The 12,459-nt window shown below is 43.8% G+C and overlaps 1 protein-coding gene across 2 annotated transcripts in view; it reads left to right on the top strand.

Annotated features, from left to right (window-relative positions):
• Nucleotides 1-6,146, top strand: part of GPAT3 (glycerol-3-phosphate acyltransferase 3) — a 67,375-nt gene extending 61,229 nt beyond the window's left edge. For both annotated transcript variants that reach the window (XM_059666399.1, XM_059666408.1), the window contains 4 exons: nucleotides 4-89; nucleotides 666-794; nucleotides 1,563-1,642; nucleotides 4,891-6,146. In XM_059666399.1, coding sequence (XP_059522382.1) covers nucleotides 4-89; nucleotides 666-794; nucleotides 1,563-1,642; nucleotides 4,891-5,002 — 407 coding nt within the window. In that variant the 3' untranslated portion in view covers nucleotides 5,003-6,146. The remainder of the gene's footprint in view (nucleotides 1-3; nucleotides 90-665; nucleotides 795-1,562; nucleotides 1,643-4,890) is intronic.
• The last annotated feature ends 6,313 nt before the right edge of the window (nucleotides 6,147-12,459 follow it).

Raw genomic sequence — 12,459 nt, 5'->3', positions numbered from 1 at the left:
CAGGAACTTGCATCAATAATACTTCAGTCATGATGTTTAAAAAGGGAAGCTTTGAAATTGGAGGAACCATATATCCAGTTGCAATTAAGGTAAAACAGATTCCCTCCTCCCTTCAGAAAAGGGCACTTAGTTACTTGATAATTAAAAATTTGTGAGAATAAGGAGCAGTTGTATATACATTACTCAGATTTACCAGCTGTTTACATTTTGCCCATTTGCTTGATCATTCTCTCCCTATGGATATGGATAGGATATATACCAGGGACTTCAAGCCAGGCCAAAGCCTGAACACTGAGCACAGAGTCAGTGATGAGCAGAACAGATATTGTCCCTATTTTCACCCACCTTCCAGTTAAGTGGGGCGACAGACATTTAAGGGTCATGTACCCAGCATTATTAGTATGTCACCAGTCTGGCTCAAATAAACTCTTAAAAATAAAATAGAAAAAGAGTCAATCAGCCTCTCGTTGCAGTGCTCTGGGCTGTGGTCAGAGGAGTTTGCTGGACTGGTTTGCTTCCTTGATCATTTCTTTCAAGCAAAGAAACTTCTCTCTTTTTTTGAATCTCATAGAGAGGTTGGGCCTGCCACCTTGAAAGCATTGACTTGGATAGGAGAAGCCAGCACTTAATTCATAACTGTGACGTGTTTTCTTTTCTTTTCTCAGTATAACCCTCAGTTTGGTGATGCCTTTTGGAACAGTAGTAAATACAACATGGTGAGCTACCTGCTTCGAATGATGACCAGCTGGGCCATCGTCTGTGATGTGTGGTACTTGCCTCCCATGACGAGAGAGGTAGGCCACAGAAAACAATAGCTGGACTTTGGGGATTTAATCAGATAAAAATGAGAAAACCTTTACCTGAAAACGTGGACGTCTCCCTTCCTCACATCAGCTAGACCTGGACTGCCTTTCTGCTTTCTCAGGAAAATGAGTCATTTTTTAAAAAATGTAGTTCTTTTGGCCCTGGCGGGTGTGGCTCAATTGGTTGGGCATCATCTGTGCACCAAGAGGTTGCCGGCTAGATTCCAGTCAGGGCACATGCCCATGTTGCTGGCTTAATCCCCAGTAGTGGGTGTGCAGGAGGCAGCAGATCAATGTTTTTCTCTCTCTTTCTCTCCACCCCTCTCCCTCTCCTCCCTTCATCTTTCTCTAAAAATTGATGAAATATATGCATATAAATAAATTGCAAAAGTCTTTCTTTAAAAAAAATGTAGTTCTCTTCAAATCAGGCCATTTTATATTCAGAGACTCTTTTTTCCATAATAATTTTTATAATTGCTGTTAGTTTATTGGGCCTACAGGTATTGTGGAAAGTTGTATCTTGGATAAGACTAATACAGAGCATAATAAATATGTACCCCTGGTTAAAAAAAATGAAACAACACAGCACTGCATTTTCTCAATAAAATGAATGATGCTTGCTATGATTGAGACTCAAACATATTTGAGCTAAAATGTGAGTCTTATATTTTAAAATAAATCTAAATTATTTTGAGACATTTTAAGGCATGATTTGAAAATTGTGTACCCAGGATATACTTGTAATTTTTTTCCCCCCAGGAAGGAGAAGATGCAGTCCAGTTTGCTAACAGGGTTAAGTCTGCTATTGCTAGACAAGGAGGATTGACTGAGCTTCCCTGGTAAGAAATTTTTCAGAAGTACTACCACTTTTTAAAAATTAAAAACACTTTATTAATGTTATTTATTATGCTAGTCAGCTGGAGGGTTAGCTGACAGTGACAGGGGTTCATACAACATAACAGTGGCTTAAATAAGATAGAAGTTTCTCCCTTTCCTTCCAGCTCATGCTGTGTTACTCTACCATCCTCAATGCACTTGTACTTTATGGCTGCCCAGCTCTGCTCAGTGTGTTCAGCAGATGGCTAGCAGGGAGGAAGTAAAGCAAGAAGGACGTGACACATCCATGTCCTTAGAGCACAGGCTAGAAGTTGGACATGCCACTAATTATGCTAATTAACAAGCCACTAATTTTTACGGTGAAAATTCATTATGCTGATTGACAAAGCTTGGGAGGTTGATGGGAGATCAAGATAGCTGAAGCCTTATGGTGGTTTCTGATTAAATGCCTGGCTGACCACCCCAGAGTATGAGGTTTTTTGTTTGTTTGTTTTTTAATGTTTTTATTGATTTTAGGGAGAGGGAAAGAGAGATGGAAGCATCAATGATAAGAGACACACATCAATCAGCTGCATCCGCATGCCCCCACTGGGGTTGGAGCCTGAAATCCAGGCATGTGTCCCAGCTGGGAATCAAACCGTGACCTCCTGGTTCATGGGTGGACGCTCAACCACTGAGCCTCACCAGCTGGGCCAGAGTTTGATTTCTTGATTCAAGGCAACTGACTGGCCCTAGGGCTAAGATGGGTTAAGACTAACATTTGTATTATGCTATCTAAGCTAGAATAAGTGAAACATCATGAAGGGACAGGCTTCCCAATGCCCTAGTTTACAATGACTTAATTTACAAATGCCCTAGGGGTTCATGTTCATTGTATAACTAACTGGCTTCCTTGTTCATTGTTTTCTGAACTTTTCTCCTTTCCTCTTACCTGACATCCCAGCCCTACTCCTGTCCTGAAGCCATTATGAAAAGCTTAGAGCTTTAACTCAATAGCCTCAGAAAGGAAAGAAAGCAAGCAAGCTGTGAGAGAAAAAAACAGCCAAGGGTTGTCAGCCACAGGGCAGACTCCCATCACATCGGCTTAAATGAAATCTGTTGGAAATGATTCTCAGAATTTTTCAATTTCCTTTTATCAGGCTATATGCAATTTTATACTAAAAGGTTATTTTAATTACATAGCCTCTTCTTTGAAAAGAAAATAGACTCACTACATTTCCAGATGTATTTGTCATCTACTTATTAGGCCTCAATTAGCATATCTGGATCAGTTATCTCCTAGATTAAATGAAAACTTAGTTATATCATCTTAAACTGGCTTTTAAATATGGCTGCTGCCTGCCTTAAGAACCAAGATCTGCTGTCATTGCAAAGGGGAACTGGGCACAACTTCGAAGTCTATAGGGGTGGCAAGTAAAAGCTGGGGCGCTTAGGGCAGTATGAGGTTTACTGGATGCTTGGGAAGGAGAATTACATAAAAATAATGTCAGGATGCTTAAGGGCAAACATTGCTCACTTCATATTTTGCCATTTCTGGCCTGGACCTCAGGAAAGAAGGAATGGCCTTTCTTTTGGTCTCCCTCTCCCTTCCTCAGTTCTTACCATTCAGCGTTCACATAAATGTGGTTGTTAGAGGCAGTTCATTGGATAAAAGAAGCTTTTGTGGGCAATTTTGGGGACCTAAAGACGCTTTATAACTTTTTTCCCATGGAAATATTTTTACAACTGATCCCTGGAGGGTTTGTGGCCCATTGTGTATTTTTAAGTTGAGGACTTGTGTACTGGCTTAGGTTTGACTCTGCAGTGGTTCTCAACCTTCTGGCTCTTTAAATACAGTTTCTCATGTTGTGACCCAACCATAAAATTATTTTCATTGCTACTTCATAACTGTAATGTTGCTACTGTTATGAATCGTAATGTAAATATCTGATATGCAGGATGGTCTTAGGCGACCCCTGTGAAAGGGTCGTTCGACCGCCAAAGGGGTCGCGACCCACAGGTTGAGAACTGCTGTTCTAGAGAGCATTGCCCTGGGCTCAGACAGGCTTGTAGGTCAGGTTCTGTCTTCATGGCATTAAGTTCACAGGCTAACCTGTGATTTATTCATCATTGTCAGGGAGCACTTGGTAAGCATTTGTGCTTAACTGGGTTAAAGTTAAACAGGCACAGTATAAAGTAAGCAAGTTCTCAGTTGATGCCCTCCCAAGAGTTGAAATGAAAAACATTTGATTAGGAGGGAGAGTGGCCCCTGATACTCCAGTCTCCTCCCAACTCTTACAGTTTGTTGTTCCTTTGTGTTCTCCAAAGAAGGAAAGGCACGCACGGAGTCCTCATAACCCAGGCAGGTCTGTGTTTTCACCACTCTGGAGAGAGTTCAAAGATTCACAGGCTCTGAGCTAAGGAATGCTGCTTATGTAGGCACTACCTACCAGTTGAATGCAACTTATTATTATTTTGTTTTATTCTGAGTCTGTTTTGGAATACAGAAGATTATATTTTACATGCTTGAAACATAGTGCTGTGAATGAAAATACAACTTGGTAGACATAGGCTTAGATTTGAGTAATGATTTATCTTTAAGGAATTTACTTGTACATCTTCAGTACCCTCACCATTTCTTATGTGTATATTTTAAACTAGAGGCCCAATGCACGAAATTCGTGCAAGAGTAGGCCTTCCTTCCCCTGACTGCCGGCACTGGCTTCCCTCCCATACCCGGGACCTGGGCTTCACTCTGGTCACTGGCAGGTACCTGGGACCAGGGCTTCCCTCACAGGCCTGGCTTCGTCTGAAAGGTAGTCTGTAAGGACGCCCGGTCTAATTAGCATATTACACTTTTATTATTATAGATTATCTATATGGTTTTCTAGTAAGACAGGGATCAATTAGATAAGAACAACAACAATATTTTGATTTCCTTGGGGAAAAAGATAGGTAAACAATTCTAGTTTTAATATAGAGTCTACATGTTGAATTCACCAGCCCTAAAGAAGAAGTTAGTGGACATATTGTTCTTTGTTTTAACCATGCCTCAGAGCGATTGTTCCTTCCTCATAGGAACACATCTCTGGTCAGTGGTAAAGCAGAGACTAGAATCTGGGTCATTCTGCTTCCAAAATTGTGTTCTTTGTCCCATTGCTGACCAGCTGCTGCATAAGCGTCATGGCAAACCATGCAGCAAGTATTAATAGGTAACCCTTTTACATCATTGGTAGGAGTATCTTTTATTTGTTTGCCTTTCTATTCCCAGGGATGGTGGGTTGAAGAGAGATAAGGTGAAGAACACTTTTAAGGAAGAGCAACAGAAGAACTACAGCAAGATGATTGTTGGCAATGGATCTCTCAACTCTGAATCGGACTGACGGCCACCCTGGAGATGAAGCTTGGCTTCCCAGACTAGCTCTTAGAACGGAGTGTGTGTGTGTGTGTGTGTGTGTGTGTGTGTGTGTGTGTATTTTGGGGGGCATTGTTTTGTCTTATTGTTTGTTTTTTTATTGTAAATATTTTCTACTGGATGATTGTCTCTACCTTTTTATGCCAGAGGCAGAACCCTTTGGTGTCCTTTTGTTGTTGTTGGAGCATTAGCCTCCTGGATTGTAAGGTAGTTGACTGAGTTTAAACAGATTCTGCCTTCTGTACGATGATTATGTCATTGAATGAATACTTCTACAGGAAAAAGTACTTGAAAAACACTTTTGGAACTCTTTGTGTTTGGAGTCATTGATATGGTCATTCTCAAAAAGTATCCCAAACTCTTTTTTTCCTGATTAGCTTTCTCATGCCACTTTTTAACCTCTTCCTTCAGTCTCTTAAACAGTGGGGTCAGGTTAGCATCATGGCTATGTCTCCTGCAAGCCTGAAAAGAAAAATGGAGGGAAGTATTTAGGAGAAAGGACAACTCTGTGGCCATCTGACCTGAAAGCCGAATGACAATGTTAATATTTTTTACTAGTGTGTTTGGAGAGAAATACCATTTGGTGAGCTTTACCAAAGAGAAGTGAGTCCAAGTTACTGTGTGAGTGGGTTTATATGTAGGCACATTGCCAATAAATACATTTAGCCAGAAACTGGTGATAACGTTTTTAGTTTTCCTGGTTTGTATGCTAAAGATATGCACCTAGCACCTCTCCCATCTACTATAACCAAACACATTTCAAATAGGAGGAACCTTTTATAATAACAACAAAAATCACATTTAGTGTCTTCAGCAGGAGTATGAATGAGTGATGTGTGTGGCACTGCCCCTCACCCTCCACCACTTTATAGTTTGTTTCAGAATTTTTCCAGTTTCTTAAACAGAAAAATAAGTGGTAAAATGATCTTTTGGAAACTGAGCCTTAAATTTTGTAAAGGGGAAAATAAGTGTTTTTTGACGCACAGCATAAGCAATGTTTGATAGCAATATAATGCCATCTTAAACTCGGAGAGTATTATATCTCTCCTGGTCACCATGTACAGAATGTGAAACTACCTTATGGTGAATATAAATAAATTCTATATTTCTAAGTGTGTTTTGTATTATTTTCCCCTCACCTCTATCATCTTTTGGTTTTGAGTAAGTTAGATTTTTTTTCTTACAACCAATGATTGTTTTTCATTTCAATGACATAGTTAGATTTCATCAGACTGGAACATCTGGGAAATGCAGAGCATGAGCTGCTGGTTTTAGGTTGTTTTCTTCTTTTTGTCTGGCCTGGTTATCTGGACTCTGACCCTGTGGACTCTGTCTTGAGCAGAGTCACAGACTTCAGTTATTTCGCTGGTGAACTCAGGCAACTATCTCTTAATTGACTATAGGTTGGCCTGGCACACTGTTATCGGTATAGAGTCTTATCTATATACATGGATTTGATCCCAAAGGAAAATTTGCAAACAGGCTACCTTCCTGGTTAGTTACTCTGCTATTCTCATCCTCCCCAACCCTCATCTTTTCCTTCTTGCTTTAAGTTTTGCCCCCTAAACTGTACCCGGGGTGATCTTGACTGAACATCAGCAAATCCATGGTAACTCATTGTTTTATTTATTTTTTCTCAGAAAGAAGAGTGCCTTTTTTGTTATTTTCTCCAAGAGAGCTTCAGTGGATAATGGCAAAGCGCCAAGTTGAATATGCTGTGGCAAGTCTGTCTTGTTTGGACACTGATAAAACATATCGTTCCAAGAGCACTGTGAAAGCAATAATGCTATTGTGTATTCACTGGAAAATCTCATGCTATCTCAGTCAGAACTTTTTTTCTTTTCATATATATTTGTATTAATTTCAGAGAAGAAGGGAAAGGGAGAGAGAGACAGAAACATCAATGATGAGAGAGAATCATTGAGCAGCTGCCTCCTGCACACCCCACATTGGAAATCGAGCCCGCAACCCGGGCATGTGCCCTGACCAGGAATCGAACCGTGACCTCCTGGTTCATAGGTTGATGCTCAACCACTGAGTCAGCCAGCTGGGCTCAATCAGAACTTTTGTAGGTTTTTGCTTACATAGCTAGTTTTCAAGTTGTTTGAGGAATTGCTATGTTACTGAAAACATGTTTTTAGTAAATACATACTGTTTAGATTTAGCTTATGCTCGGAACTCCTTTTTTTTTTTTTTTTTTTTTTTGCATTTGCCTTTCCTTATATTATTTATACCCACTTTAGAAATATTGTTCCAGAGTTTAGTATTCCTGAGTCTTCTGTAACTGTAATGGGATATCAAGGGTAGGCAGGATTGGGTAGAAAAATCCCATTAGGTAAGACCTTTCATCTAACCCTTTGCACAGATTCGTTTATTGAACCATGAGGTGGCCTTTTTAAAATCTCGATTCTTTGTCCTGGTGCTGTTTACAGACACTGGTTTTAGGAATTCCCAGGGCTTATGAAATGTCCTGGCACATTCTGAGATCAGATGAGCAGCCATGTATGAAAAAGTAAATATACTCAGAGCACAGGGAAATAGTCCTGGATCACAGTCTGGTGCAAAAAACAGTCTGAGGAAAGTTTTCCTGTATAAGCAGACTTGCTAAAGCATATCCAACTTGGTGATTCGCCATTATACCTTCAGTGCACATGTTGTACTTTGGTCCTTCTGTTGATATCTTTTCTTTCCTTTTTATTGAATTGATTGGGGTGACACTGGTTAACAATTTTACAGGTTTCAGGTGCACAATTCTACAACACATAATCTGTACACTGTATTGTGTGTTCACCACCTCAAGTGAAGTCTCCGTTCATCACCATTTATCCCCCCTATACCCCTCTCCATTTCCCCCAAACCTCCCTCACCCTGGCAATCACCACACTGTGGTCTGTGTCCATGAGTTTTTTCTTTGTTGCTCAATCCCTTCACTGCCCCCTGCCCAGCCTCCCGTCTTCATTTCTTTGATCCTCTAGGCTTCTTTCTAGATAAATTTCAGTCTTACCATTTCACTAATTCTCTCTTTAGTTCTATCTAATCTGCTGCTACATCTCTTTATTGAGTTTTTAATTTCAATTTTTATATTGCTCATTTATATGAGTTATATCTGATTCTTTTTCAAATGTGCTTACTCTTTTTTAAAAAAAATATATTTTATTGATTTTTCACAGAGAGGAAGGGAGAGGGACAGAGAGTTAGAAACATCCATGAGAGAGAAACATCGACCAGCCGCCTCCTGGACACCTCCCACTGGGGATGTGCCCGCAACCAAGGCACATGCCCCCGACCGGAATCGAACCTGGGACCCCTCAGTCCGCAGGCCGACGCTCTATCCACTGAGCCAAACCGGTCTGGCAAATGTGCTTACTCTTAAATAAGTTTTGAAGCATCTTATGCTTATTGATTTGGTATTTTCCCCACCTATTCCAAAATCTTACACCTCTTCAGGGTCTTTTTTCCCACCTGTGGCTTCTCATTGATGGAGTTTTATTTCTTTGTGTGTTTAGAGAATTTTCATAATGATCTGTCATCCAAAGAATTTTATCTTCATTTGGGCCAATCACAGATTGCTGATTCCTGCCCTCTGCCTGTTTTTGTAAACAAAACTATGTTGGAAGACAGCCACATGCCTTTGTTAGCACATGGTCTGTTTGGTTTTACACCACCACAGTGGAGCTGAGTAGATGTAACAGTGACTGGATGCCCTCAAAGTCTAAATTATTTACTCTGACCTTTCACCTGAAATAGTTTGCTTACCTCTGGTCACGGGCACTATCAACCTGGGACAACTTTAAACCACATTATTGGCTTGGGGTTTACTGAGGCATGCAAATAGCGAGACTTTCGCGTGTAAAGCCCTGTGAAGGCCATCTTGTGGTTTTGAATTCTCTGCATAATGTTTTTGAAATTCATCTACATTGTGTTTATAAGTAGTTTGTTCCTTCTTATTGCCTAGTGGGTTTAAATCCTTAGGGGAAAATGGGTTTTTTTTTGTTTGTTTTTTCCCCCCCCCTTTTCACTTAGCACTAGGGTTTTAAGGTTTGACACAGACAATTTACCTGGCTGGTATCTGGCAGTTGGAGAGGAATGATTTTTACTTTCTTCTAAAAGGATGTTGCCCTTTGAGGTCCTATCTTCAATGGAAGTCTCTAGTTAGACTTCCCACCTTGGTCCAGCCTTCAACTTTATTGTCCTTTGAGGTTCTGGAAACTGCTGCTCAAGTGTGGTTCAGCCAGTGCCCTCAAGGTGAAGGCCCCACAGCTGGCCTGCTGCCCTGCTTATCTATCCAGGATAACCTAGCCTCCTTGGTCTTTGGTCTGAATAGTCATAACAGTCTTGCTAGTAAATGGAAGCATTCCAATCTTTTTATTTTTATTTTTTATTTTATTTTATTTTTTAAAAATATATTTTATTGATTTTTTACAGAGAGGAAGGGAGAGAGATAGTTAGAAACATCGATGAGAGAGAAACATCGATCAGCTGCCTCCTGTACATCTCCTACTGGGGATATGCCCGCAACCCAGGTACATGCCCTTGACCGGAATCGAACCTGGGACCTTTCAGTCCACAGGCCGACGCTCTATCCACTGAGCCAAACCGGTTTCGGCTCATTCCAATCTTTTTATTATTATTATTATTATTATTATTATTATATAGAAAGAGGGTGAGTACATGTTGGTAGAAATAAAAATTCTAGAAAGCAACAACTCTAACTTAAAAAAAACACACACACCTGTTCTCTGAGCCATTTTAATGTAAAGAGCAAAAACTCCTTTAGAATCATCTATTTACACTAATAAAGACAAAGATGCTAATTGACCATACCTTCCCTATGCCCTAAGCCACGCCCACCAAACAGTCAGAGCGACTATATGCAAATTAACCCAAACAAGATGGCGGCCAGCAGCCACAGAGGTGGAGCAAGCAGGAGCTTGTTTGCCCGGGCGATGAAGGAAGCCAAGCTTCCTGCCTGCCCTGAGCCAGCTCTGGCCTCTGCTCATGGCAACAAAGTTTCAATTATAGAAGAAAAATAAATCCTAGATATCTGCTTCTAGCCAGCCTCCACTGGGAGTTTGGGTGGCTGGGGATTGTGGCCAGCCTGCAAACAGCCATCAGCCCCTCACCCAGGCTGGCCAGGCACTCCTATATAATAAAAGGGTAATATGCAAATTGACCCTAACAGCAGACCAACTGGGAATGACTGGTCACTATGACACACACTGACCACCAGGGGACAGATGTTCAATGCAGGAGCTGCCCCCTGGTGGTCAGTGCGCTCCCACATCAGGAGCTCTTCTCAACCACAAGCCAGGCTGACGGCTGCCAGTACAGCGGTGGTGGTGGGAGCCTCTCCCGCCTCCTCAGCAGTGCTAAGAATGTCCGACTGCACCTTAGGCCTATTCCCTGCTGGCAAGTGGACATCCCCTGAGGGCTCCTGGGCTGCCAGAGGGATGTCTGACTGCCAGCTTAGGCCCAATCCCCCAGGGAGTGGGCCTAAGCCAGCAGGTGGTCATCCCCTGAGTCCCAGACTGCGAGAGGGCACAGGCTGAGGGACACCCCCCTCCCCCCCCCAGTGCACAAATTTTTGTGCACCGGGCCTCTAGTCTACACTAATAAAAGAAAAAAATGGTAATTGGCGTACAGCGCTACCGTTTTCATTGGCTAATCAGGGCTATATGCAAATTAACTGCCAACTAAGATTGGCAGTTAACTGCCAACTAAGATTGGCAGTTAACTGCCAACAAGATGGCGGTTAATTTGCGTATGTAGGCACAATGCAGGGAGGCGAAAGGGAAAGCAGGAAGAAGCCCCCTGCCACTGACAGTGATCGGAAACCCAGGGGGGAGCTAAGAGCTGGGGGGCAGGGCAAAGGCGGCCCTGGGGCCACCTTTTGCCCTGCCCCCCAGCCATGATCGGAGAATCAGGCGCCTTTGCCGCCCTGGCCAGTGACAGCAGGAAGTAGGGGTGGAGCCAGCGATGGGGGCTGGGCACGGTTGAAGCTGGCAGTCCCAGGAGCTAGGGGTCCCTTGCCTGGGCCTAAAGCGGAGCCCACGATCGCGGGGCTGCTGCAGCTGCGGGTCCCCGCTGCCCGGGCTGGACGCCCAGGCCAGAGGGAGCTGGGGGGGCAGAGCCGGGGATTGGGGGGATATGATGGTCCCCTTGCCCAGGCCTGAAGCCTGGGTCAGAGGCGTCAGGCTTGGGCGGGGGGTGGAGCAAGCGATCAGAGGGAGATGGGGGTCCCCTGCCCAGGCATGATTCCTGGGCCAGAGGCCTCAGGCCTGGGCGGGGGTCAGAGCCAGTGATCGGGGGGAGATGGGGGTCCCCTGTCCAAGCCTGACACCTCTGGCGGAGGCATCAGGCCTGGGCAAGGGGCCGATCAGGCGATCGGAGGGTGATGGGGGTCTACGCCCCTGGCCGAGGCATCAGGCCTGGGCAAGGGGCAGAGCCAGCAATCGGAGGGGTCTGGGGGTCCCCTGCCCAGGCCTGACGCCTGGACCAGAGGCATCAGGCCTGGGCTGGGGGCAGAACCAGTGATGGGGGGAAATGAGGGTCCCCTGCCCAGGCCTGACGCCTCTGTCAGAGGCGTCAGGCCTGGGCAAGGGGCCGATCCTGCGATTGGAGGGTGATGGGGGTCAACGCCTGAGGGCTCCCAGTATGTGAGAGGGGGCAGGCTGGGCTGAGGGACACTTCCCCCCCTCCCCACCCAGTGCACGAATTTCGTGCACCGGGCCCCTAGTCTATATATATAAAAGGCTAATATGCTAAGTGTCCAACTGGTCACTATGATGTGCACTGACCACCGGGGGCAGACACTCAATGCAGGAGCTGCTGTGACACGCACAGAGAAACGGCACCATGGATCTGGCACCCATAAAGCAACACTCGGCTTCCCTCAAGTGGGACACAGGCCCTTCCACCACCCCTGAGCAACAGCCCACCAAACTGTAGCCAATGCTGCTAAGATCCTATGGTGCAAAATGCAGCCCACAGCCCAGCCCCGCCCAGAACCAGTTGCTGTGGGCGCCAGGTAATGACATCACCAGCAATGCCTGACTTCCTCTCCCTAGCAACAACTAGCCTCCTTGCAGTTTCTTCAGCCCAGAAACATGATTTGCTTTATAGCCAGGTGCAAACATTTCACACTTTAACCAAATGTGAAGCATTTCCCCATGCCTCATCTCATTTGATCCTCACAGAAGCCCTGGAGTAGGTAGATAGGAGAGTTGGTGGAATCCTATTTTCTTTTCATTAGCCAGAAAATGGAGATTTAGAAAGCTTAGAAACTTGACCCAACTAAAAAGAAGTAAGGAATGGTGGACCTTAAAAATGACTTTAGGTTTTCTCTGAGCAGAATATAGTCAAACACTGCTGCAATGAAATATTTTACCCTTTGTTTTCCTTGTATGATCTATAATAATAATCTGC

The sequence above is a fragment of the Myotis daubentonii genome, chromosome 1 (assembly GCF_963259705.1).
Source record: "Myotis daubentonii chromosome 1, mMyoDau2.1, whole genome shotgun sequence".
NCBI classification, from domain to species: Eukaryota; Metazoa; Chordata; class Mammalia; order Chiroptera; family Vespertilionidae; genus Myotis; species Myotis daubentonii.
This window is presented reverse-complemented; position numbering and strand designations above follow the sequence as displayed.